The sequence below is a fragment of the Naegleria gruberi genome (genome assembly GCF_000004985.1).
Source record: "Naegleria gruberi genomic scaffold NAEGRscaffold_34, whole genome shotgun sequence".
In the NCBI taxonomy this organism is placed as follows: domain Eukaryota; phylum Heterolobosea; class Eutetramitea; order Acrasida; family Naegleriidae; genus Naegleria; species Naegleria gruberi.
In genome coordinates, this window is record NW_003163293.1 from 278,133 (window position 1) to 304,016 (window position 25,884).

The 25,884-nt window shown below is 34.2% G+C and overlaps 14 protein-coding genes and 1 non-coding gene across 15 annotated transcripts; 5 read left to right on the forward strand and 10 right to left on the reverse strand.

Annotated features, from left to right (window-relative positions):
* Positions 1 to 1,054: 1,054 nt before the first annotated feature.
* On the reverse strand, positions 1,055 to 2,556 carry NAEGRDRAFT_58505 (uncharacterized protein; the record flags this gene model as incomplete). The annotated part of the gene is made up of 1 exon (XM_002675414.1): positions 1,055 to 2,556. One exon carries the CDS (start codon positions 2,554 to 2,556, stop codon positions 1,111 to 1,113), a length of 1,446 nt encoding a protein of 481 aa, XP_002675460.1. The 3' UTR covers positions 1,055 to 1,110.
* Positions 2,557 to 2,715: 159 nt separating this feature from the next.
* NAEGRDRAFT_69451 (uncharacterized protein) lies at positions 2,716 to 3,021 on the reverse strand (the record flags this gene model as incomplete). Its single annotated transcript, XM_002675415.1, has 1 exon — positions 2,716 to 3,021. The coding sequence occupies one exon, from the start codon at positions 3,019 to 3,021 to the stop codon at positions 2,716 to 2,718; it is 306 nt and encodes a 101-aa protein (XP_002675461.1).
* A 168-nt stretch (positions 3,022 to 3,189) lies between these two features.
* On the reverse strand, positions 3,190 to 4,164 carry NAEGRDRAFT_69452 (uncharacterized protein; the record flags this gene model as incomplete). The annotated part of the gene is made up of 1 exon (XM_002675416.1): positions 3,190 to 4,164. One exon carries the CDS (start codon positions 4,162 to 4,164, stop codon positions 3,190 to 3,192), a length of 975 nt encoding a protein of 324 aa, XP_002675462.1.
* Positions 4,165 to 4,289: 125 nt separating this feature from the next.
* NAEGRDRAFT_80331 (calcium-dependent cytoplasmic cysteine proteinase) lies at positions 4,290 to 6,045 on the reverse strand (the record flags this gene model as incomplete). Its single annotated transcript, XM_002675417.1, has 2 exons — positions 4,290 to 5,358; positions 5,379 to 6,045. The coding sequence occupies 2 exons, from the start codon at positions 6,043 to 6,045 to the stop codon at positions 4,340 to 4,342; spliced, it is 1,686 nt and encodes a 561-aa protein (XP_002675463.1). The 3' UTR covers positions 4,290 to 4,339.
* Positions 6,046 to 6,199: 154 nt separating this feature from the next.
* On the reverse strand, positions 6,200 to 10,417 carry NAEGRDRAFT_50331 (uncharacterized protein; the record flags this gene model as incomplete). The annotated part of the gene is made up of 1 exon (XM_002675418.1): positions 6,200 to 10,417. One exon carries the CDS (start codon positions 10,415 to 10,417, stop codon positions 6,200 to 6,202), a length of 4,218 nt encoding a protein of 1,405 aa, XP_002675464.1.
* Positions 10,418 to 10,616: 199 nt separating this feature from the next.
* NAEGRDRAFT_80332 (Beta-tubulin cofactor D) lies at positions 10,617 to 14,306 on the reverse strand (the record flags this gene model as incomplete). The annotated part of the gene is made up of 4 exons (XM_002675419.1): positions 10,617 to 13,434; positions 13,478 to 13,821; positions 13,873 to 14,077; positions 14,130 to 14,306. 4 exons carry the CDS (start codon positions 14,304 to 14,306, stop codon positions 10,645 to 10,647), a joined length of 3,516 nt encoding a protein of 1,171 aa, XP_002675465.1. The 3' UTR covers positions 10,617 to 10,644.
* Positions 14,307 to 14,591: 285 nt separating this feature from the next.
* NAEGRDRAFT_50333 (uncharacterized protein) lies at positions 14,592 to 15,352 on the forward strand (the record flags this gene model as incomplete). Its single annotated transcript, XM_002675324.1, has 2 exons — positions 14,592 to 14,666; positions 14,843 to 15,352. The coding sequence occupies 2 exons, from the start codon at positions 14,592 to 14,594 to the stop codon at positions 15,350 to 15,352; spliced, it is 585 nt and encodes a 194-aa protein (XP_002675370.1).
* Positions 15,353 to 15,545: 193 nt separating this feature from the next.
* Positions 15,546 to 17,811, reverse strand: NAEGRDRAFT_69457 (uncharacterized protein; the record flags this gene model as incomplete). Its single annotated transcript, XM_002675420.1, has 3 exons — positions 15,546 to 15,936; positions 16,068 to 17,267; positions 17,312 to 17,811. The coding sequence occupies 3 exons, from the start codon at positions 17,809 to 17,811 to the stop codon at positions 15,546 to 15,548; spliced, it is 2,091 nt and encodes a 696-aa protein (XP_002675466.1).
* A 321-nt stretch (positions 17,812 to 18,132) lies between these two features.
* On the forward strand, positions 18,133 to 19,275 carry NAEGRDRAFT_80333 (uncharacterized protein). Its single transcript, XM_002675325.1, has one exon. It carries the CDS (start codon positions 18,145 to 18,147, stop codon positions 19,240 to 19,242), a length of 1,098 nt encoding a protein of 365 aa, XP_002675371.1. The 5' UTR covers positions 18,133 to 18,144; the 3' UTR covers positions 19,243 to 19,275.
* A 153-nt stretch (positions 19,276 to 19,428) lies between these two features.
* NAEGRDRAFT_69459 (uncharacterized protein) lies at positions 19,429 to 20,780 on the forward strand (the record flags this gene model as incomplete). Its single annotated transcript, XM_002675326.1, has 3 exons — positions 19,429 to 20,385; positions 20,452 to 20,544; positions 20,703 to 20,780. 3 exons carry the CDS (start codon positions 19,429 to 19,431, stop codon positions 20,778 to 20,780), a joined length of 1,128 nt encoding a protein of 375 aa, XP_002675372.1.
* A 575-nt stretch (positions 20,781 to 21,355) lies between these two features.
* NAEGRDRAFT_69460 (uncharacterized protein) lies at positions 21,356 to 22,459 on the reverse strand (the record flags this gene model as incomplete). Its single annotated transcript, XM_002675421.1, has 1 exon — positions 21,356 to 22,459. One exon carries the CDS (start codon positions 22,457 to 22,459, stop codon positions 21,356 to 21,358), a length of 1,104 nt encoding a protein of 367 aa, XP_002675467.1.
* A 240-nt stretch (positions 22,460 to 22,699) lies between these two features.
* On the reverse strand, positions 22,700 to 23,173 carry NAEGRDRAFT_69461 (uncharacterized protein; the record flags this gene model as incomplete). Its single annotated transcript, XM_002675422.1, has 1 exon — positions 22,700 to 23,173. The coding sequence occupies one exon, from the start codon at positions 23,171 to 23,173 to the stop codon at positions 22,700 to 22,702; it is 474 nt and encodes a 157-aa protein (XP_002675468.1).
* A 304-nt stretch (positions 23,174 to 23,477) lies between these two features.
* Positions 23,478 to 23,568, reverse strand: NAEGRDRAFT_t407. The gene has a single exon. It is a non-coding gene; the product is annotated as a tRNA-Leu (tRNA).
* Positions 23,569 to 23,681: 113 nt separating this feature from the next.
* NAEGRDRAFT_69462 (uncharacterized protein) lies at positions 23,682 to 24,641 on the forward strand (the record flags this gene model as incomplete). Its single annotated transcript, XM_002675327.1, has 1 exon — positions 23,682 to 24,641. The coding sequence occupies one exon, from the start codon at positions 23,682 to 23,684 to the stop codon at positions 24,639 to 24,641; it is 960 nt and encodes a 319-aa protein (XP_002675373.1).
* A 283-nt stretch (positions 24,642 to 24,924) lies between these two features.
* NAEGRDRAFT_69463 (uncharacterized protein) lies at positions 24,925 to 25,839 on the forward strand (the record flags this gene model as incomplete). Its single annotated transcript, XM_002675328.1, has 1 exon — positions 24,925 to 25,839. The coding sequence occupies one exon, from the start codon at positions 24,925 to 24,927 to the stop codon at positions 25,837 to 25,839; it is 915 nt and encodes a 304-aa protein (XP_002675374.1).
* Between the last annotated feature and the right edge of the window lie 45 nt (positions 25,840 to 25,884).

Below are 25,884 nucleotides of genomic sequence, written 5' to 3' on the forward strand. Positions count from 1 at the left end.
GAAAAAATTCATTGGTGTGATAATTGACATTGTGACGATCGTGTTTTGTTTTGGAGTCATGGTTGGATATGCAAATATTGTTGGAGATTATATGAAAACTATTTATGTTGGAATGTTAGAATCGGATTTGTTTGGAGGAAGTGAAGGAGCTTCAAAGGGACATATTATGGCTACCAGAAGTTTCAATAGTTTTATTGCAATGGTTTTGGTAATGCTTCCTTTGAGTTTACTTCGAAAGATTAGTTTCCTTTCGTTTACTTCGTATATTTCAATGATTTGCATGTTCTTTACAATGGTTGTTTTGTTTATTAGATTCTGCCAAAAGGCACCAACTCTTCCAAAAAGATATGGCTACGATCTGACTCTAGTTCAAGAAAGTGGAAAATTCATGGAAGTTTTCTTAGCATTTCCAGTTTTATTCTTTGCATTTGGTTCACATTTTACCTTACTTCCACTCTATTATGAAATTAAGGCCAAAATACGATCAAGAAGAAATATGGCTTGGGCCATCAACAATTCATCCATCATTTGTATGATTTGCTACTTGTTTGTTGGTATATTTGGTTATGTACAGTTTGGAGACAAGTCAGTTAAGGAAAATATTCTCAACTCTTTCAAAGCCAATGACTTGTTGGTACTCGTTTGTAAAATATGTATGATATTTGTGGTTGGGTTGTCCTATCCACTCATTAACTTTGTTGCTAGAGTTCATGTTGAATCTTTATTATTTTCCAAGAGAAAATTCTCCTATTTCAGATGGGTTTTTGAAACATGCATAATTTCAGCATTGGTTTTATTGGTAATTTTGATTCCTTTGGATATTGTTACAATTTTTGGATTGACTGGAGCCAGTTTTGGAATGATTTTAATGTTTATATTACCTTGTGTGTTTTATGGAATGGTAGAAACTCACAAAGTGAAAAGAGGATTTGCATTCTTTGTTGCATTTATTTGTTGCCTTCTTGGATTAATATCGACAGGAAGTGTCATTTTGGACTTTGTGAGAAAAATTATGAATAATCAAATAACACTGCAAGATTTCTAATTTATTTATACAAATTTGGAGTTTATTTTCTTTTTGGAATATAGTTGGATTGTTGTAGATATTGATTATTTAAGTTTGTTCGGAAATCTGAAATTCATTCTATCAACATAGGTCCATAACTTCCTTGGATCCAACTGCTTCTCAATTGGACACTGATATTTCCATTTAGGAATGGATCCTTCTTGGAACTGAGTAGAAACTTCTAAATTACAACACCAAGTATTGGCCAACAACTTTACAGTAGCACAATACAGAGCTTCATTCATTCTCAATCGTTGCTGAGTGGGAAGATAAAAGTACTCAATCATTGATCCAAATGGTCCAGAGATATTTCTAAATTCCTCCTTACTCGGTCTTGCTGAAAGCTTTTGCTTTTTAATGATTGACTCAACTGGTAAACCACATCCTGCCTTCTTTGAATATTCTCCCAGCTCGTTCAGTAATTGATTGCAAACATCTTTTGAAATTGCATTCTCAATCACAACATATCCATATCTGTGAAAGAATTCCAAATGTCTTTGAGTGACAAGTTGCGAATGCTTGTTATACATTTCATCAAATTGAGATGATGGATCTTCATTAGTATTCTTTGAGAATAAGGTCTGAGAATGATTCTTCTCCCTGAATAGACATTCTCCGAGTGGAGTGAGCGGAATTAAATGTTCTGGATTGTTTGGATCCATGAATTTCTTTTCTAATTGGAATTCTGAACTGAAATCGTTTGGAGTTTCAAAGGTTTTTCTCTTCACACGTAAAGATTCGACTGTTTTCATATTGATTGGATGAGCCATTTCGAATGCATGATAGAAAACACATCTGGGATAGCTCATATAGTTGAATTTTGAATTCTGATGTGGCATTCGAATATCAAAAAAGATGTAATCACCTCTTTGAATGGGTTCGTATGGAATCTTATCGTGTTCCTTGGCTATCTCTTTCAAATACTTGATATATTGGTCGACTTGATCTTGATCTGAATCAATTTCTAATCTAGTCACTTCCTTAGATGGTGGAGACCAATTTTTAGGTACTCGCTTGACCTTTCGTATTAATTCGAATAATGGACTATCCTCTTTATCATTCTCAACAAATTTCACATGATACGGACTCACCCAAGGTGATTTCTTCCTCATCGACTCTCCTTCCCTAAACTTTTCATCACAAGCTTCAAAATAACCATCAGCCGAAACTGTTGGAAATCCAGGAATAATCTCCAAACTACCTTCCTCCTTACTCTTATCCAAATCTCCATCCGAAAGACACAACATGGACTGGAAAGGTCTAAATCTATCCAATTTCTCATACTCATACTTTCTATTCAATTTACCCCAGAGATTATACGGCCACGAGTCGAGATGAAGACCAGTTCCAGTTTGCCTCAAAGGAGTTGTGCTGGTTGTTGAAGACTTTTCGGATTCAACAATTGCTGAGCTGGATGAGGTGAGAGTAGATTGTTTTAATTTACGTTTCTTTGTGGCTGTTGCATTATCTTGGTTTGGTTGTGATTTCATTTTTTTTGGTTTTAGTTTTTTTGTTTTTGCGAGTTCTAGTAAAAACTGGAAGTGATATTTCACCAACTTCATAAAATTCATTAAACATATTCGATGAAAATTCGATAGAAAATGGTAAATGGAAGAAAATGGTTAAAAAGGTATTTTACTTTCGAATATTTATTTAGTCAACTTGGCATTATTAATAACAGATAATGGTTCATTTACATCGAAAACCTTTGCTTCTACATGATCCACTCCAAAATTCTTCAATCTTGCAGTATGCATTTCAAGATAGGCACGTGCAGTTTCTTCACTTTCGAATAAATAAATTCCACCAGCTTCTTGGTTCTCCTTACTTTCGGTCCAAACTTTCCACAAAAATCCAGGTTCCCTATTGATCGATTCTGCTAATCCTTTCAACTGCTCCGACATTTCCTCACCGAAAGGTCCATTAAATTTAAAGTGCACTTGCAAGAGTTTCATTTTGTTTTGTTTTTTTTGTTTTTTCTGCTTTTTATTTTCAAGATCTTTTGATTTGGTAATGGTGTTTGAGTGGAGGAAAATTATTTATCCATTGTGAATGGATATTAGAATTTGTACGTGCGTGTTATTTATTGTTAAGAATTCGGCGAAATAGTTTTACAATTTTCATTATTTGCTTGCAGAATTCTGTGCAACAGATTTGAATGAATCGAGCTCAAGTAATTCTGGATATTCATACTCAATTCTCAAATCTCTGTAATTGGCTGAGTAGTCTGTTTGTGAAAGGAAGCCGTGTAAGGAGAGTGCTTGCAATTTCAAATGTTCATCAAAACGATAGGATAATGGAGTACCTTCTAGAGCTTGTCCATTTTGTTTGATACATTCAAAAATAAAATTCCAATCACTTGTAATGTCGTTGTCAGCATAGCTGAGAATATTTCCTTGATTCTTGACACATTTCAATACAAATTCTCGATCCTTCTTGAGCTCATCTGATGCAAACAAGAAAGCTCTTTCATCATTTAGAGTAGCTCTATAGACAATCTCCTTATCATTTCGAAACTCCTCACAAACATGTTCCAATAGGGAGCCACATCTTCCAATTGATTTCAAAACAAAATCTCGATCACTTCCTAATTCAGGAACATAACCCATTGCAAATCCAATGACATATTCGACATGGTTTCCTCCTTGATCAACAGCTTTCAGTAACAATTCCCTTGTTCTGACTCTTGGTGGAGTCAACTTGATAACATAACCATTCACCTTTAAACATTTCAACACAAATTCAGCATTCATTTTCAAATCTAAAGAAGCAAATTCAAATCCCTTTCCATCAGGCGTTTTGCTAATTAATTCCAAGATGAATTCCTGATCTTCTTTCAAATCAGATGAAATACGATGCATTATCCATGGCGAATCAAGGACTGCAATGGTTACAATTTCCCTGTTATTTCTCAATTCTAGAGAAGCAAATCTCAGTAATTCTCCTTTTTTGGAAACTGATTTTTTAACATAATCATAATCATTGGAAAATTCTATTGGTATAAATTGTGTATTGATGATTTCCTTGTTGTAAATCCATCGGATTGTTGACTTGGAAATGGTTTCAAATTTTTTCTTTAAATATGTATTAGAAAACATCTAAAATAATAGTGGCAATTTCATCATCATCATATTCATCTTCTGATGATGATCGTTTGATTTTTTTATTTTCTCCGAAGTAAAAACTGTCATCGATCTGCTTTCTCTTGTTTGACATTTTTTTTAAAGAATTTTTATTGTAAACTTTTATTCCACAACATGTCAGAAAAGCAAACTATTCTTCTTCCTCCTCATATGTTTCTTCTTCTTCAGCAACAACTTCTTCCTCATTCAAAGTTAATTGAGCCTTTCTATTTTCCCAAACAAGAGTAACTTCAACATCTGAGAATTCTTCATCTCTACATTCAGATTTAACATAGAATGTGTAATCTCCTTTTGGAACTCTTCTTCTTGTACCAGTAAATACATAGAGACCATCGCATTTGATTTCCAATTCTTCACAACTTAATTCAAGATAACTGTTGAATTTGTCCATATCATCGTGAATCATTCTCAATGCAATGAGAACGTCACAAGTTCTGTCGACTGAAAGTGTGAATTGTTGAGTGAGAATGCATTCACCTTCCTCATTTTCACAAGTTTCGTCCTTTTCATCATGTTTGAGAATTTGTCTATAGGTAGGGAAATAGGACGATTGGTGAACGTTGTGCAAGAGTTTTGGACTGAATTGATATCCGAATGAATTCTCGTCCTTATAGAAACATTCAATATCCACAATGTGGCCAACTGTCATTCTGGAGAAACAATTAATAACATCATCAAAATGCATCCAAAAGACACCGTCATCCTTTTCTGCCTTATTTCTCTTTCTTCTTGATTTTGCATCAGTTGCTGTATCCACAACAGGCAAAAGAACTGTATCTTTACACAACTCCTCAATGAGTTTTGATTGTCTAGTTACTCTCAGATTGAGTTCTCTCTTAACTTTTGTTGTCATCTCCTTAGAAGTATCAGACCAAGCTCCTTTCCATTCAGTACAACCCCAAGGATTTCTCAATCTAACCAATTGATTTCCATTGTAATCACAGGCATCAATGAGCGCATAGTAATGTCCATCAACAATACCACTCTCTGTGGTGTTGGTATCACCGAGTCCAGATTCATTTTCTGAAGCAAAACCAATTGCATTACCATTCTTTACTCCTTTAAGAATTGATTTCCAAATGTCTTCTTTACACAATCCACCAAAAGGTTCTTCTTCTACACCTTCTTCTTCTTCCTCAGCAGTTTCCTCTTCTTCCTCTTCAACATACTCGTATTCACCTTCTTCCTCTTCTTCGTATTCTTCAGTTTCTTCTTCTTCTTAGCTTCCTCTTCACAATCACATTCCTCTTGGGTACAGGAAACGTGATTCTTCAAATATTCGAATTGAGGAAGGCAACCTGTGAAAATTTGAATTCCCAAAGTACCATCTCCACCATCAGTTTTATAATAACTTCCAAAAATTTTGGCAATCGCCTTCTCAACAATGGTAGGCCACAACTCATTTGGATTCTTTGATCTAACACCCAACAAGGATCCATCAGAAGAGACTGGAACATAATCATCAATAGTGACATATCTCCACTCGTTTCTCCAGAACAATCTCAATGTATATTGTCCCATCTCAACATTTGCCTTAACAAACAAGTGAGCAATAATGTGTGGATATCTGGCAACAGCTGCTAACGAACTCAAAATCCAACAATTTCCAAAGCTTCCCTGAGCGATATCATTCACATCAATGCCATCACAAATAATCTGTGGATCATCACAAAGTTCGGAGAGTCTCATAAATCCATTATAATTCATACCTTCAAGATCTTCGTAGCCAAAAGATGTTTCATCGGCTGGAAAATCCAAATCAACATACGGCTCTTCAAGAGGAGCCAAGTCTTTTTGCATTGAATAAAATTCCTCCTTACTTTGATAGGTTGTCATTGTGTCTTAACGCCAATGAGGATGAAATGTTACGGTATTTTTTTGTAATTTTTTATGTAATGTGGTTGTACTTTCAAGTTCATAAGCCAGTATTGCAACACTGAAAGATGGCCACAATGATGCGCACAAATTAATAAGAAAGTTTCAATAATATTTATTTTTCGTGGAGTTTAGAAGAAACCCAGAATAAGGAATCTTCATTTTCTGGCATATCTTCATTAATCTTTTCCAAACACTTCTTTCTGATAAGTTGATAAGAGGCCTTCTCCTTTGATTCTGCCATATAGCTCAATACATCCTCATTCTGATCCATAAATTCTATGGCTTCCTCAAATCTCAAGCTGAGGAATAATTCTCTCAGAGCTTGATAACCAGAGCACATTTTGATAAGATCTGGATTTGCATGTTCCTTTCTAGAGAGCACACTATAAATATTGATTGGAATGGCCTTTCCCTTAACACAAACCACATCAACCCATTTACACAAGAATTTCTTGTGAACCTTTGCATAGACATTCTCACTGATCATTATTGAGGAACCATACATGGAATTGAGAGATTCGAGACGGGATGTTGTGTTGACTGTATCACCCAGACAAGTATAATTCATTCGGTCAACAGACCCAATATTACCTATGAAACATTCTCCTGTATGAAGTCCTATTCTTATTTTCATATTAAAATTGTCAAAGGTTCCAGCATTCTTGTTAACACATATTAATCTCAACTTTTCCTTCCACTTGTTATTGAATGGAACTAGGCCCTCCTGACAAGCAAAGGCACTTTCAACAGCAGCTAATTCATGATCTCTTATAGGAACAGGATCATTCCAAAAGGCCATAATTGAATCCCCAATAAATTTATCTACAGTTCCTTGGGTTTTCATGATAATATCTGTCTGTTGAGTGAAAAAGTCACACATTAGCTCTACAAGTGTATCAGGCGACATTTTCTCAGTCATGTTTGTAAAACTTGCAATATCAGAAAAGTAGAGTGTGACAGTTTTCCATTGAACACCCAACATGGCTGGTTGTTTTGACTTGACAATAGTGGCAACAATATCATATGGCACATACTTGGAGAAACTATTCAAGCCTTTGCTCATTTGATTGACTGAGGAAATAATGGAACGCACCTCTGAGAATGTAACAGGTACCTTGTCATCGTAACCTGTTTCTATATTCATCTGAGCAAGGTTGTCTACTCGTTTCTTCAATGAATTCAATGGACTTGTAATCAGTGCACTGACACAAATAGATATCATAACGGAAACTAAAACCAATACACACGACACGGCAACTACTGTGTAGCTTGTTTCTTGAAATAGTGAAATATAACTACGTCTTGATGTTGAGTGGATAAGTAGCCAGTCTAATCCATTTTCAGTAATTGGCTCCACAGATACAAAATGAGCCTCACCACTAGAATCAACCAGGTAAATATTATTCGGAATGTTTGTCACATTAAGAGTGCCATTGATGCCATAATCTGTAAAAAGTTTTGTTGCAATTGAGGAGATGACAGTGTCATTTGCATTCTGTGCGAGAAGTAATGTCTGAGAACCTGACGAGTAGACCTGTTTCTGCTCTATTCCTTTACTAGATCCTAAAAGAGCTCCATCTTGTCTGATAACAAAAACTCTGTGATGATCCTCCTTGGCATATTCAGAATATAATTTCGTAGATAATTCAGAAAGTGAAAATATTACTGTCAAAACTCCTGTAAATTTGTTGTTGATATAGTAAGGGATAGAACAACCAATAGCCCATTTACCTGTAATAGTAATCTGGAAAATACTTGACCATACTGCAGTGTTGGAAGCATCTAATCCTTTGGCCATTCTCTGTTCATCTATTGCTTTTAACTCATTCACACTAGAAAGAAGAACACCAAATCTACTTGATGATAATGGCATATTTCCTTCATAATATTGAATTTTTCCATTAGTCATCCTCCAAAAGTGCAACTTGTTTGTATTGTTATTTACAATGTACCTTTCTACTAATGAACCAGTTGGTGAATAGCTAACGTCAACCCCAGAATAATTTCCGTATAAATCTACAGAAAACATTTGATAAAACATTTCAGATTGAGCCACAGTATCTCTGAATAATTTCCTTAACATAGATTGATATCTTTCATTGGTTAGTGTATCTGTCAAGGAGAGGTTGGGCTCCAATTGAGTGAGTACAACTCTTGCCAAGTTTAACACACTCGGAGCATAGTTGACCACTGAGGTCATCCAATTAGTTTTCATAAGATCCACTAGCTCTGAATTTGAATCAAATGCAATAGTATTAACTACTTGATACTCAGTGGTTAAATACCCTGCGAGCCAAACTGAAATTCCAGTCACTACCACAACAGAAAGAAATACAATGAAAAGTACTATTTTGATGCTACAAACATAGTCGAAGCATTTTCTCTTGAAAACTTCCTTTTCTTCTCCAATGGATTCACTAACAAATGGCTCGGAAACAGATCTATTGGTAGAAACAACACTATTTCTATGATTATTTACAGTTCTTATGGATCTGGGTTGATCCTCACTACCTCTGTGGGCCATGTTTCTGTTGATATGATTGACTGTACCAAAAGAAAGTTGTAATGATTGAGGTCTATTAACAGAATTCCCATTTCTTTTTTTGTTGACTTGACGATTTGGAACCTTCTTTAAAACCTGTACCATAGTTGATGCAGAAGGAAGATCATCAACGATAATTTCGTTCTCCTCTTTAAAAGAAACTTGAACATTGTTCGCAGTAAGAGGTTCTGACCCTATTTCTTCTCTTGGAGTTCCAGGAGAGACCGCCACAATTGGGGAATTGGTTAAATTTAGTGCCTCTGACTTTTGTACTGGTTGAGAAGAAGATCTTCTTCTATTAGGATCATATTTTGTGGGTGGAAATGCAAATGACATGTTTACATCTTCCTCTCCGTCATGTTCCTCCATAGACTTAATTTTCTTTCCCAATTGTTTCTGAATAGTAAGAGGATCTACAACCAAATTATTTCTTGATGGTGAGGGAATGAGTTTTGGAGCTCTTGGTTGATCTCCTTCTTGACTTTGGCTCTGCCAACTTCCTACAAGCTGTTTTCTTCTAGAAGAATTAGCTCTAAACCTGTCATCACCATCGTCTTGTAAGTCGTCGCTCAACTCTCCTTGTTTAAAGAGCTCTACTATTGATTTTGCAGAGCCCATCATACTGGATTTCCTTGAAATTCCACTAGTGTTTGACAAGGAGTTTTCATTGCCAAGAGATTTTCCAAAATATGAATTAACTGGAAGAGAATGAGTAATTCTTTCGGATGTGTCTGGTGTTGCTAAATGTATTGGATTGGTAGAATTAAAAGAAGGAGTAAATGAAGTACCAGTTGAGTGAACATCTGTCATTAGAGAATTGGGAGTGCTACAAGAAGGAATGTGTTCCTCTACTAAGGCATTCAAATTAATATTTGTAATGGCCTCATCAGGATTAATATTCTCTGCAAATGAAAATTCATTCTTGAAATTATCCATCTCCTCATGTACCTCTTGATGATCATCTTGAATGGTAGAGACAGTCAGTATACTATCGAATTGTTGTTTCTCTACCTCATCATGAATATTAGTTTCATTCGAATGTTCATTCTCAAGACTCTTCAATTCCGATGATAGAGTGGTATTATTATTACTATTTTCTAAATTAATACTATTACTACTAGTAGTCTCCACAATCGAAACATTTACATCTTGCTCATCACCATCACAAACATCTTCAAATCTAGTTTTCTTTTTTATCAAATCATTCAATTCAACCTTGACCGTCGGAGGAGTACTATGAAGAATACTTTTCAATTCACGATGACTCGATTCTTGTTGTTCTCGTTCTTGTCCTTGTCCTTCCACAACAGCTTTACCGAGTGTCCTACCTCGAACATTGTTTTGTTGTTGATTTAAACTTGGTGCTTTTGATTCATTTTTTGCTTCTCTTGCAAAAAGATTTCGCGCCAAAGAAACGGAAACTGTTGGCGGCTGATTAAGTTTTGCTGATAATTCATTTTCGAATAATTCTTGTTGTTGGTGTGCTGAAGGTGATTGTGGTGGTGATTGAGGCTGGGAAGAAATGATGGTGGGTTGATTTCCTCGGAAGCTTCCATTCTTGGGTGAGTTGTTTCTAGAGCTCGAATTACTACCACTTGAATTGTTGTTGGTCATTGAGGTTATTCTATTGAGTTGGAGTTGTTTCTTAGGTGATGTAGGCGGTATTGATGATGATTGGCCTGAGGAGTTTGTTGTTTGTTGATTGGAAATTATACTGGGAGAGCTAGTGTTATTGTTGTAGGATCGCCTACCATCACTAGGTGTTCGTGTATTTCGATTATTCTTCATCATTGGCAATCAAGTATAATGAAAGGAGTTTGGGATTCTTGGCTCAATGATAAAGTTCTCTCTTTTTTTCTGTACAACTTGAAGGATGACATTAAGAGTTTGAAAGCAATCTAGCGTTGTACAATAAAAACTCACTACATCTCATAATTTTCAACAACCTTTTTTATCCTTACTTGGGAGAGATCTGTAAACCTGAAAATTTCTTACAAGGAAAGTGCGAAAGTAATTTATTCTTGTGGTTTTGGAGTTGTGTTGGCTGGTTGAGCAACTCTAGGTTTTGGGAATCCAGTTATTTCGTAAAGTTTTTCGACTGATGGTTTAACGATGGCAGCTCCTTCTAACCATGGAGTACCACATAAAATATCCAGAACAGCATCTAATTGTTCATCGGTCATAACCATGTCACCACAAACTTGCAAAGCTCCATATAATTGATTGGCAGCATATTCACGAACCTTTGGGAACTTGCTTAATAAACAAGAGGTAAAGAGTCTTTGGAAGGCCTTTTCTCTTGTTGGATTACTGTACTTGATCAATTCACAGAATAAATCGACTGCAAGCATAATCTTTTGAACATTCTTACATGTTCCAACAATTTCCTTGGTTGTAGCAACGATGAGCTTTTCAGTGTAATCATATTGAGGAGGTTGGAATCTTTCAAATACACCATGACCAATGAGAAGAGCGTAAGATTTGAGTAATGGAACAATCACTCTATCGTCCAAAGCATATTGTACTCCAATTTCAAGCATTACTGTCAAGATCTTCTCTGACATATCGTCACTGGTTTTCAAATAATCAATCAAGGCTGTAGTACTATGTTTGAAAACATGGCTAGACATACCACCCATACTAACAACAAGTCCACTCAACAAGCTATATCTATAAATTTCCAAAGGAAGAAGTTTGACGAAAATAGGGAATGATTTTTCAGCAGAAGACCAATCAACCAAGCTTCCATCATCACTGCTATGAATTATTTGGGAAATTTCTTCTCTCAATGGAATATTCTTAGAATGTTCATTTGCAAGAATACGAACAATAGATCTACATGCATTATCTCTTACTCTATCTATTTTTTCTACAGCTTGCTTTAAGAGTGAACACATCAATGAGGTGGCCATTTCTACAGTAAATAATGGAGTTGGTGAGACGAGAGTGAACCATCTTTCCAAAGAGGCCATAGAAGCCTCTCTTACCCATGAACCAACATCACCTCTCTTGTCGACAGCATAATCGTTTGTTCCCTTAATAAGAGCATCGAATATCTTGCTTGCATTTTGTTCAGTGACTCCATTTTCGCACAAACCAATATTTTCAGAAAGTGAAATAATACCATAAATTGCATTTCTACGAGCATCAGCATCTTGAAGATCAATATCTTGCTCCAATTCAAGTTTGCTAATAAGCACATCAATAGCTTGATTGAAGTAATTTTGCATGATTTGTTTTGGTAAAACTCCCAAAGCAAGTGCAAGTCCTCTTCTTGTTGCTGGATTGATATCTGTATTAAGTTGATGAATGTACTTTTTGGCAACCTCTTCTCCAAATTCAGGACTGGTATGATAATATTCGTGAGAGAAGGACTTGAGTGAGGCCACTGCCATTTCAATAATTTCATTATTAGGATGTTTCAAGTTTTCATCAATGGTTTCTTGGAAAATGGTCAAAGACTTCTTCTTCAATTGTCTATTACCAACAGAAGAAGCTACAGTCATGGTGGCTGGAAGAGTAACATGACTCAAAGCCATACATTCAATAAATCTAGAGACGGCTTCTCTCATAATTTCACCTCCTTTACCTCTGTACAATCTCTTGGCTTCAATGTTTGGAACAATATTTCTGAGCTTATCTTGCAAATCTTCGTCAAAGGTTACGCCCAAATTGGTGAGAGCAAGGATTACCTCAGCCAATGCAAATAAACTACCATGTCTTGCATTCAAATCTGTTTCGACACATCTATCAATCAACTTTGGAATGATTGATTCTTGAATGAATTTAGCATCCCTATCACAGAGTTTGGCCAATGTTCTTGAGGCAAGTTCTCTGATTGACTTTTCCCAGTGAGTTACCTTTGAGTCAACCAAATATGAAATCAATGATTGACAATATTCTGGATATTGAGCAATATAGTAACTGATAGAGAGGTAAGAGTTATTTCTATTACACAATGAGAAATAGTCAGCAACTGTAATAATGTCAATACCGTGAGGGAAGCTTCCTTGTCTACCAACATTTTCTTGGAAAGCAGCAGCGGCAGCTCTTCTACAGTTAACTTCTCTGTCATAGACGGCAATCTTGACAAGTCCTTGAGAGAGATTGTTCATGTAAGGTTTGATAATTTCTGGAGCATAAGCTCTAGCAAAAGCCCAACAAACATAACAGGCAGCATCTCTTACATGAGCACCAACACTGTGAGTTCCCTTTCTGACATCATAAATGAGAGCTTGTTCAAGCAATGGAATTACTTGTTGTAATCTTTCTGGGAGAAGAAGGCCTCTTCTAGCAAGTTCAGCAAGAGCCAAAGAAGCACCATGCCAAGAACTATCATCCTCATTTGCATTCATCAATTCACAAACTGATTCTACAATTTGATCACCAAGGTATTTTGGAAGTCTCAGAGTCACTCTACCAACACCCTTAGCAGCACTCCATCTTACGATTGTATCCTTATCTCTGAGGCCATTAATTAATTGTGAGATGATTTGCTCAACTTCTTCATTGATTTCAATATCTTCATCATCTTCCATTTCGTTGGAAGAGTTTGATTGAGATGTTTGTTTTTTCAAGTGCATTAATGTGAGTCTTGTTGTGTGATATCTCCATGCTACAACTCTTGGTTTAAGATGAGTCAAGCCAATTCTTTGAATGAGTTTCATGTTCAAGTGTCTGAGCATTGTATTGTTATTATCAGTCTCTGCTGTAACATTTGCCCAAATAAGTGGAATAATATCTAACAATTCATCTCTCTTACCAATCTTGAAAATCATGACAATTGTACGCATGATACCAGCTCTCTAAAATTCAATTATTAGAAAAATGAAAATCTCATAAACATACCAAAAATGTAGTTGTCTTTGGTCCTGAAATAGTTTCAATTCCCCATTTAATAAACTCTGGTAATTTTTCCTTAGCCATATCTGGTCTAGTTAATAATCTAGAAATTAATAAACATGATGAATCTCTTGTTTTACCTGGTTCTGATAATTGAAGTTTACATTCTTCCAACATGTTAACTGGTAATTGACCAGATGGATCAACAACAGTAAGGTCGAATGGATTAATAACAATCATACTAAGCCAAAGCATTAAAATATACTTAGTTTCCCATTCAGATGATAACACATTCTTGTATAATTCAAAGAGTGGTTCCAAATCAACAATTTCATGAGGGAATAATTTAGCTAAAATTAAGTGTTAAAAAACTCTCATCGGAAATGAAATCGATAACTTACTGACAACTTTGTGACCTCTCACTTTAGTCAAGGTACAAATGGTTTGGAATAAACAAATTCTAACTAGTCTTTCTTGCATACAATCAACAAAAGTCATCTTTTGTTCATTCAAACCAATAACCTTTCTAGAAATTCTCATCAATTCGGAAACGATATTTGTCAAGTGTGGATCTAATAATTGACTTTGTTCCATATATTTAGAAAGCTATATTGAAAATAACAATCAACATCATCATTCTATGAAATCATGTACTTACAATTTTGAGAATTGAATGGGAAGTTTGTTGAATGGTATCAAAACATTCTGGCTGTTCAAATTTTCTTATCAGTTCCGAAACTTCCTTGTGTTCATTGAAGAATGATTGATAACAGGAATCTTCTTGTTCCTCTTGGTTATCCACTTGCATTGGATCACTCATGGTATCGATTTCCATCTTTTGAGTTTGTGAGGTTGAGTTTGTAGTTAGCTTTTTTTTGTATTGTGTTTTTTGTATTAAACAGTTTGGTGCAAGATTTGACATTCTTTTGGCGGGAAGAGATGTATTACAGTGAATTGAGAACACTGTGAATTTTTCAACTGTTGTTGCTAGAGAAGATGATAATATTTGAAATTGCTATCTTCCTTGTAATTTCATGAAATGACAAAGTAGTGAAGCTAAAAGTGATGGCTTGCTGCTGTTGTATCATCACATCAAATAAATAATAAAATTAAATAAAAAATGACTGATTACATACTCAACGGATTCCCAGATAGTTACGAAAACCCAAGAAAGATTCCAAAAGCCGATTTTATTGTACGTATAACCTCTTGATGTTTAGTGCTGACTTGATGATCTGTTGTTTTTGGAAATTTGTATGTGTGTGGATGATAATACAAAAATGTTGGACTGTTGTATGATGTGATTTTTCTTGGACCTTCAACATTTTTATAACAACAATAATAACAACAAAACATATTCAATTTAAATAGGAAGACGTAGAAGTCCTCGTTTCTAAAAAGGGTTCCGATGTTCAAGAAATTGTTCAACAAATCTATAGAGAACTTCATCAAAAACATCAAAATTATCAATATTTCGAATTGCGTTTGCATGAATCTCGTGAACAATTAAAGACCAAGATTCCAGAAATTAAAAAGACTGTTGAATCTGTCAAATTCTTGAAGAAGGCCTTTGATGGTGATGAAGATTCCGAACCACAAGACAAGATTGAAACTCACTTTAAGCTCGATGAAACAATCTTTGCTGAAGCTGTCATTCCAAAAACCGATCGTGTTGCTTTGTGGTTAGGTTGTGATATCATGGTTGAATATTCTTTGGCCGAAGCTTTGGAATTGTTGAATAAGAATTATGAATTGGCCGAACAAAAATTGAAGGAAATCAATGAAGATCTTGCCTATCTTAAGGATCAAAAGACTACGACGGAAGTTAACATGAGCAGAGTTCACAACTTTGGTATCAAGAAGAAGAATGAAAAGAAATAAATTATTTTAACTTATTTGAAATGTATTGTGATGGTAACAAAACAATTTATGATCCTTCTAACAAGAAGAAACTTTCATTTTAATATATAAATTTACAACTCCAATGAAACAAATTGTTCTTGGAACTAAAAACGAGTAAGGCAAGTATCATTGATTGCCAAACATTCACTCTTTAGTCATTATTCCATTTAGTTCACTTTCTCTTCTTTAGTTTGGCATAAGTTCCCAGTTTTGTTTCATCCTCTTCATCAACATGTTTGCTTGTTCTTTTTTTCAAATTAGTGCAATTTTCAGATTTGCAATTTTCACAATGTATTTGTTTTTTTGCACAAGCACATTTTGTGGTACATGAACCAGTTCTACATCTGCAACAGGATTTAGGTGACTTTGAAGATTTTGGAGTATTTTCCACCGTTTCAATTGAATCATCTTCAGAATACTCGCCAAGTGTTTCTTGTTCCACTTTTGTCGAGTCTACAAGTGGTATATCATCTGAGGAAATGAATAATGCAGAAAAGTCTGTTTTATCAACTGTGTCAGTAACTTCAAGTAATGTTAAACATTCTCTTGCTGTCAATCTTTCACTTCTTTTGTGTTCTTAACCATGTTAAATATTGTTTTACCCTTTTCATTGAACTGTTCCATGCATGCAATCTGAAAATTGCTCCAAAGCTCTTGAATTGCTTTCTCATCTTTCCAAATGCGCTGATTACACTCTTTTTCAAGAATGATTTCAATGAAAGCAAGCCCAAGTGAATAAATATCTGTTTTAGGATGAATAAAGTGATCTCCGTCTTTTCGTTTCTCTGGTTCATTATATCTGGGTGTTCCTGAAGTTGAGGTAACTTTTGAAAAATCACCCTCTTCATAGCTAAATCTCATTTCCAATTCAAAATCAATAAATTTACATAGAAATGTTGGTTTTGTATGCAACTGTTTATCAGTAGGTCTTTCTATTGTAATGATATTACTTGGCTTAATATCATTATGTATTCTTTTTTGTTGGTGAATACTTTCAATTTCCAATAACAATTGAGTCATGATATGTATCTTCTCAATAGATAATCTTTTTTTAATACAAGATAATTCATCTCCTTCCACTGATATTTCTAAATGTTCCTTTCGTAGCGACCCATTATGCCAAAAACAATCAATAGGAAGAAAGATATTATAGTGTGGATTCATGGACAGCGAATCATAGAAAATCTTGACAATTACTGGCAGACCAGAATGATTAATCCTTCCTTGAAAGATATCCTTATCATGGGGAGTGCTTCTCTCAAACAAATATCTCGTTAAAGTAACATTTGTTTCTTGTGTTGAGTAGAGTGAAACAACCAACTCATCATTCTCATTGAATTTAGATGAATTGATTTGTGAGCTTTTCATTCTTTGTCTTCCTACTGATTGTTTTGTTATGTCTTGAATTAATTTGTTTTCTTGTTGGATTGTTTCTCTACATGCTTCCAAAAAGAACGATACTAAAATGGCATACTCTGGTTTCTTTGGTTCAAGAGAAAACAGACCAACATTGAATAATTGATATCTGTCATTGAAATGTTCAGGTACTGCTCGGATTCCAATAACACGAACTGAGCTTTTTTCTGTCAATAATCCATATGTCACTATTTTTTGGATTTTGCTGGCATTTTCTTGTGATGGCTTCATATTTTGTAGTATTGTTGAGTGAAATAACCTAATAATTGCAACAACCTTCAATAAATCAGGATGAGCCTTGTTCCTTTCAAACTTATCTTCTTGACCAAATTTAACTCTAATGGTAGGCAGGGATTCATTTTTCATCTCAAAACCAGATAAGTTGTCAGGTTTGATAGCACTACCCAGAAGGGTAATAACTTCGGCAGGTAAAGATGTTTTTGTAGTGTCATTGGCCATTTCACCAATTGAAATATTTCTTTTTTTGCTTACCAATGAGATAATCAGCTTACTAATACCTACGCATCCAGTTTAAAGTCATACAGTGCTGATAGTTGCAGTAATTTACGATATGTCGTGTTGGTGTGAAACATTTCACTCCCTTTTCCTAAAGGTTCTATCTTTGTTGGACTGAAACAATCAAGCAAAAGGTTAAAAGCAGCACTCTTGTTTGTAAACGAGAACTCCTTATCTGCTTTGACAAATTTCTCCATCATATCTCTTGATAGCTCGTTATAATCGGTCATGAATGAAGAATCAGAAAAAGAAATGGTATCCATGTGTTTTGACATTGCCTCAATAGAGGTTCTCAAATCCATTACACAATCGACCTTTTGTTGTGCAGACAGCAAATCATTAATACCACCAGTTTCCACATTATCTACCCATTCTACATTCAATAAATTCTGGGCAATGGAAATTTTTTGATTGAATTCTTTCGTTCCTTCTGGCCAGACATCGTCCCGAATGAATAAACCTCTTTCATTGTGTCGACATGTTAGCATTTCATCGAACGATGTCATTTTTTAAAGTTTGAAGAAAACAGATTTTAAAATTACGCTGCTTAAAATGTTTTCTTACAGTTTCTAGCTATTTTTTAATTTCATCAAATAATATACCAATTCTTCTATATTCGATAATAATGAAGAATAAACCTATCACCTCATTCACGAATACTCTGATTAGCAAGGAGGTGGAAAGTGAAAACTCAGATTAGAAGCTTACAGTTTTCACTTACTGTGGCATAAGTTTTTTGAAGTTTATTTTTAAAAATTGGAGGGAAAACACTTCATTGTAAAATATAAAATATAAAAGACAACCTAAAAATTTTTAAAAATTGTTTCAAAAAAAAAGACATGTCCATTCAACGCCCAACTGTTTCAGTCTTCAATGCTAAGACTGGTGAAGTCACCAAGGAAGTCGCTCTCCCAGACGTTTTCCAAGCTCCAATCAGACCAGACATTGTTTCCAACATTGCTAACATCTTGAGAATGAACTTGAGACAACCATACGGAGTCCACAAGTATGCTGGTCACCAACACTCTGCTATCTCATGGGGTACTGGTCGTGCTGTTTCCAGAATTCCTAGAGTTTCTGGTGGTGGTACTCACAGAGCCGGACAAGGTGCTTTCGGTAACATGTGTAGAAAGGGTAGAATGTTCTCCCCAACTAGAACTTGGAGAGTCTGGATGCACGTTGTTAAGAAGAACGAAAGAAGATATGCTACTGCTTCCGCTATTGCTGCTTCCTCTATCACTCCTTTGGTTCAAGCTAGAGGTCACAAGGTTGAACAAGTTAAACAACTCCCACTCGTTGTTTCTGATGATTTGCAATTCGTCCAAAAGACTAAGGAAGTTGTTGCTTTCTTGAAGAAGCACGGTTTGTTGTCTGATGCTAAGAAGGCTAAGGACTCCAAGACTTTGAGAAAGGGTAGAGGTAAGATGAGAAATAGAAGATATACATTGAAGAAGGGTCCATTGGTTGTCTACAATGCTAAGCCAGGTACTCAAACTCCACCAATCGTTTTGGCTGTCAGAAACCTCCCAGGTGTTGATGTCTTGAATGTTCATCAATTGAACTTGTTGAAGTTGGCCCCTGGTGGTCACCCAGGTAGATTGATTGTCTGGACTGAATCCGCTTTCACTGCTTTGAACGAAAAGTTCGGTTCCATCAATAACGAAAAGGGAGCTGCTACTACCCACTTCAGATCTGGTGCTACTTATCATTTGCCAAGACCAGTCGCTGTCAACACTGATTCCTCAAGAATCATTGAATCAGATGCTGTTCAAGCTGCTTTGAAGCCAAAGAAGGTTGTTCAAAGATATGCTATCAAGAAGCAAAGCAGAAGCAACCCATTGTCCAACTTCAAGTTCTTGGTTAGACTCAACCCATACGCTTTGAAGGCCAGAAGACTCCAACTCTTGAGAGAAAGACGTGCTGCTCAAAAGAAATAAATTAACTTGACAATTTTGTAACTTATTTTAAAATCAAATTATTTTCTTATTTTTGCTCAACATTATCTTTGGGAGCTTTCGAATTATTTCACCAATGTTATCATTACAAAGATCAGTGTTAAAATCAAAGAAAAAATGTCTCACCAGGAAGAGGACAATTCTGCAAAGAAACGCTCCAATGATGACATGGATAGTACAACTACGAATAGTAATGCTCTTGCTAGACCAAAGAAAAAAGTGAAACTCTGTATTGAAGTTTACGAAAAGCAGAGTGACCATCCTCTTTTTAAATTGCCCAATGAATTGTACATGCAAATATTTTCATATTTGGTTGGTGATCCGATGCGTAAAGTGGATATTTCTTCAATAGAGGTGAATCAAGTTTGTCGTCCCGATAATTATCCTCTTCACCAACAAGTTCTTGCACTGATTCCTCCCTTTGAAAATTTGAAAACCATTACTAGATTAAATCTTGTCTGTAAGGACTTTAATATGATGATTAGGGGAGGTATTCCACCAGATGATAGGTTATTAGATAGCAGTGAAAATGAGAATGAAACAAATGAAGAGGAAACGAATGAACCTGAGGAACCTAATGAGTTTATAATGAAGGATTTTGAAAGATTTTGGTTACGTGGATTCAATTACTATTTCAAGCTACTTTATTGGATTAGAACAAGAAAGTTGGAAAGTATTACAATGGCTTATGGAGACATGACACAGAAAGACTATATCGAAAATGCCAAAGCTCAGAATGTCATTCTTCATTATGAGAGAGGGAAATGTGCGACATCGTTCGAGGATGCTTTTGATTATGATCAGTTTACAGGAGATATTGATATGGATGCGAGTGATGAGGAAGAGGTGAGAGAAAACGAATCATCCTCTGAAGTTCACTCAAATTCAACTGAAAATAAGGAAGAAGAAAATAAGGAAGCTGCTGAACTTTACAATAAGATTTTCAAATCAAGAAAACCAAAGTATAACGATCCACAACAAAGTAAGGAGCAGATTTTAAAGAGATTAAAGCAGTTGGAAATTGACTGGCAGTCTTACGTTAAGTATTTTAGACAAGATGATACGAGTTTTGAGTTGTGTTTAGATGTAATGCTTATGATATCTCTTCACATGTTTGATACTTTTGTAAGTTTATTGAAATTAATGATTCAGTTTATTGATACAGATTCTAATTTTACTGTATAATTATAGGACTCTGATAATACTGATATGTATGATGCAGGATCTGGAGTTCCCATTCAAAGAAAATATTTGAATTCTTGGGTTTCAGGAAGTGCAAGAAAAGTTTCAAAAATAGAGTTGGATAATATAGATGATAATCAGAAATTGGGTCTTTCAATTACGAATAATGGAGGATTTGCACAATTTTTAACAAACTCAAATGAGGATTTGAGTTCTGAAAAAATCATGAATTTGAGCATTTCAGATGTGAATATGGATAGTGTCATGAATCATTTGCACAAGGCAATATTTTTAAACTTGGAAAATGTGCTACTATTCAAACCATTGGAAAACTTTGAATTTCCTCTAAATATCAAATTTCTAAGTATTGATATCAACTCGGGGCATTCCTATAAAAACTATCCTGCAGAGGTATTTAAAGACATGTTAAAAGGGATACGCTTTCCTGGAGTGAGATATTTGCGAGTGAGATTTGAAGAAAGTGAATTTCATTGTAGTGAGGTAGATTTTAGTAGCCTTAAAAACAAAATTCTCCATTTTGCCACCAATTATGAGATATTCCCGAATCTCAGGTATCTTACACTGAATGGAATTGCATTAGAGGAACCAACTGATAATGATGACGATGACGATATGGATCTTGATTTTTTGGAACAATTGATTGGATTTGAGGTTTCATTTGACAATGATTCTAGAGAACACAAACATTGGAACGAATTTAGAAAGGTAACCATGCCACTTTCCAAGAAATCCAAGTACCTCAGACATGTCATTCTGGAAACAAATGTTGATTCAAGGAGTTATCTAAATTTATCCGTATTATTGGAAAAGCTCTATAATAACCACAAGAAACCATTTTCTATTGGTTTTGGTAGTATTTCTCACTTTTATTCCATTTGTGGGGAATAAATGATTATATAATCACGCAACAGCAAAATTTGGGATTTTCCTCTAATTCTTTTGGATTACGAATTGAATTATTCACCTCTATTTGAATTTCTTCTTCCAATATTGGTGTTGGATGTTGAATAAGAAATTCAAATTCCATGTCTTTAAGTTCAGTTGAGCTACACTCAACAGGAAGTTTGAAGGGTGATGTTTCATTTTCCCACATAATATTATAATTCATTCCATTCCAATCATTCAAAATTTCTCTCGTTATTATTGGTTTTGCTATAGGTAGAATACTCGTCGAATTGAGTATTTGTTTTTCGTCTATTGATGCATTCAAATCAGCATCTCTATTAAATGTATTAATGTTGAAAACAGAATCTCGTACTTCATTTTCAACTATTTTCAGCCTATCAAACCACAAATCAAATAATTTTTTACATTCTCCATATAATTTCTCTTCAATCGATGTCACAGATCCTATGAACATGACCTTATACTCTATTAAAACATATATTGATACAATTATACTATATCTGGGTGATAAACATGATGATGACGACCCAAGATGTGATATTTCTTCAATATTCTTAAATGTGAAATATCCTTTCATTGTCAAAGTTCCAGGAAACTTCAACGACTCGCTCTCTATCAAACTAATCTCAAAATCAATTCTAATCGTCTCTATAGTATCCACAATTTGAAACGTCAGACATTCTTCCATCATGGCACAATACTGCTGATTCAACAATTTAATTTTACTCCTCCGAAACAATTTATGATCTTCGTCAATATCTATCAATTTTTGTGTTGTTGATGATGATGCTGCAACTCGTGGTGTCCTTCCACCTCCAGCACCAACACCAACACCATTATCATTGTTCCGATAATAATTTTCTACAATTTTAATTCCCAATATTTCTCCTTCCTTTTCCTTCATCAAATCATTCTCCTTATTATTATTATCCTTGTTATACAATATCCAATCATTGATCAATTCGGCATGATTTACTCGTTTATATAATTTAAGAAAATTCAAATGAAACTCTTCCGAAGCTAAAATAACTTTTAATAAGAGTTGTTGAGCAGAGAGTTTGAAAAGGTGTTCATTCACCAATTCTTTCATTTTTTTTGAAAATGAAATTTTTGATATCCAACAAGAGAATCAACACGATTTTCTAGATTGGAAATATGAAAGATGTTAGGAAATTACCATTTTTGGAAAAATATTAACTAACTTTAAAAATTGGACTAATCTGTTAGTGAACTGTGTAATTTTATTGTCAATTAAAATACTGGTTGCTTATTTAATGAAGTAAAGTTGCATAGTTAATAACAATTGATGGTGAAAAATGATATTCGAAACTTATTTGCACTCCACCGAACGATGAGCATTCATTATCTTATATTCAAATCTCTTTACATCATCAAAAGCTTGTTTCAACTTGTTGTAATTTTCACAATATCCATTTTCTAAATCAGAACAATTCGAGATCTCGAATTCGTCAGAGGAATTCGACTTTCTCAATTTGTAACGTGTAATGTTTTTGGGCATCTTTTTAAACACTGGGGAACGGTATGATGAACTTTTTATGTTTTCCTTCCTGGTGTGCTCATAGTAATTTGCAAATATTTGATCATTGATTTTCATTTCCTGATAAAGTAATTTGTTGATTGTAAACAAGTTAGGAATTTGATCGAGTGGGAGAAATGACATGGTGTAAACTTGTACTTCTATTGGGACTTGGTTATAGAACTTGGCTAATGAACATTGCAAGTTAGATTGCTTAAGAGTGGATGATGCCGAACGAGATGGTTCCTTTCTATGTGAGTTTCCCATTTTTTATTAGAAACTTAACGAATTAATTATTTATTATTAGAAAACGTGATATTAATTAATTTACAAATCATTTCTACTTTGATTTTCACAAGTACACTGTCCATCACATTCTCGATCATTGTTGTGAGATTTACGAATCAAAGACCATTCACGTTGATATAAAAAACATGATCAATATCTTGTGAATAATTCTTTTTGGCAATTGATCTACCTTAATATTTTTCCCTTTATATTTGTTGCTACATTTAAATTCGAATATGGAATACAAAGTTTCTAAAATAAAAATTAATTGGAATGGAAAATTTGATGAGAGTGGGATTTGAACCCACGCCCTTGCGGAACACGGTATTAATAATACCTTAACGTGTCGTCTTAGACCACTCGACCATCTCACCATTGAAAAATCGAGTTTTTACTAATATAATATTTTTTGCTTAGCATTGAACTTGGAATATTCAATTTTGAAATAATAATAAAAATAAAATTAAAGTTCATTAAGTTCAAAAAAATGGTCGTTATTCATCTTATTGATTTTATTGATGACAAAGTAATAACCGAATCAATCACTACTTCCTATAATTCAAATCAAGAAGAATATAAATATTTAATTAATTTATTAAAACATTCAATAACCCGAAAATTATTAGAACCTTTTTCATTGAATTTTGAAAAGATTGAATTGAATGGAATGTCCCTAGGTACTTCATCCTATGATATAGTTATATCACCCTTCTACGATAAATTAATTGTAAATCATAAAAATTTATTACAAGTTTACAATATATCTTACAATAGATCAAAAAGAAAAGAAATTAACTTGTCAATGTATTCACAAATAACACACAAGGATGGTGCACACTTTAGGGTCATGAAATTAATGAATGAAAGTGGGGTTGAATATATTTATGCTAGTGATAATAGAAATTGTGTTACAAAATGCCAAGTTTCAGATTTGATAAACGAAGGAAAACATAACATAATTTGGAAATCTGAAGAATATAGGAATATGTGGGGATTAACAGTATTTAATGGAAAGGTATATGCCCTAGATTATGATAATGGTATTAAAGTGCTTGATTGTAAAAGTGGTAAAACACTTTACAGTGAAGAAATACTTCCAACCATTGAAAACGGATATGGAATTCATTTCTATTCTGAAAATGAACTTTTAATTGGGCATTCAAAGAAATTGGAATTATTTAAAAAGAATGATAATTCTTGGATTTCAGTGAAATGTTCATCGTTTACAATGCTAGACTGTTATTCTATTTTCATTGAGAATTTATCTGATTTGATTTATGTTTCTGATAGCTCTGCAAACAAGATACATGTTGTAAGGAGGAATGATTTGTCACTTGTGAAATCACACGATGGGTTTCAGTCTCAATTTGGAATGTTAATAGATGACAGGAATGGATTATTATATGTATGTGATACATTTGCTCATCAAATACGCGTTTTTAAATAAAATCACATGACCATTTTCAACTGAATAATTGAGTGAATTGGTGAAATTCTTTTGCTATTGTCCTCATTTTCATCTCTTGTTAATCGAAAAGAAAATTAAGCAAAAATGTAATTTTTCAAAAATCAAAAATTTAAAAAAAAACAAAAAAATTTCAACCGTTATTCCAATTCATCATCGGAATTTCACATTTTAAATATCAACAATATTCATCAAAATATTAATAATAATAATACAAACAATTAAAAATCAATAATAATAATAATAATACTAACTGAACATCATAATGGAAGATCGACCAGTTCATCTCAATGTCGGAGGTAAAATAATAACAGTTTCATTATTGGATTTAACCAACACGGAGAGGGAACCAAATAATTTATTTATTAGAATGTTTAGAGGAGAACTACCATTGTATGAAACAGCCTCTCCTCTCTTCTCTGATAAAGTCTATTTTATAAATTGTGATCATAAACCATTCCGACATGTTTTGAAATGGTTAAGGTATGGAAGAATAGATCAACAAATGGTGGAATTAAAGGCTGATTTGTTGGATATATGTAAACAATATAGATTGGAAAAGTTGGAAAAATCAATTTCTCAAATTAATGTAAATGATTGCATCTATGATCTTTCATTCGGTCTGGGTGTTAGTAGTACAATTATACAATTTAAGGAAGTTATGGATTTGTTTAAGAGAGCACTAGGATGTGAAACTCCTCCAAAATTACTTTATAGAGCTTCAAATGATGGATTTACGGCTCAATCATTTCATCAAAAGTGTGATCATCAAGGTAAAACTGTGACCATAGTAAGGTCAGAGTATGGAAATATTTTCGGTGGTTTCACTTCTCAGGATTGGGAATCACCAAAGCAAGCTAAATTCAAAGCTGATCCAGCAGCTTTTGTATTCAAATTCGAGAGTGATAGTGCTGGAAATTCAAGACTTGAAGTATTCCACATTAGACAAGGAGATCAGAAGGCAATTTATTGTGATGCTTATGATCTTGCTATATTTGGAGGAGGATGTGATTTTTACATTTCCGATAGTTGTAATATCAATTCGGCTTCATATTCAGAGTTTGGAGATAGTTACGAGTTGCCTCTGGGCTATTCATTCGGTTCTGAACAAACTCATGTCTTTTTGGGAGGTAAATTCGATTTTAGAGTTTCTGAAATTGAGGTTTTCAAAATTGATTAAGGTATTCAAAGAAAATAACACTTGTTTATAAAATCAAGGCTAGGT

Excerpts from the sequence above, each read along its gene's own strand:
- NAEGRDRAFT_80333 (XM_002675325.1), top strand. The coding sequence starts at position 18,145 with ATGTCCATTCAACGCCCAACTGTTTCAGTCTTCAATGCTAAGACTGGT.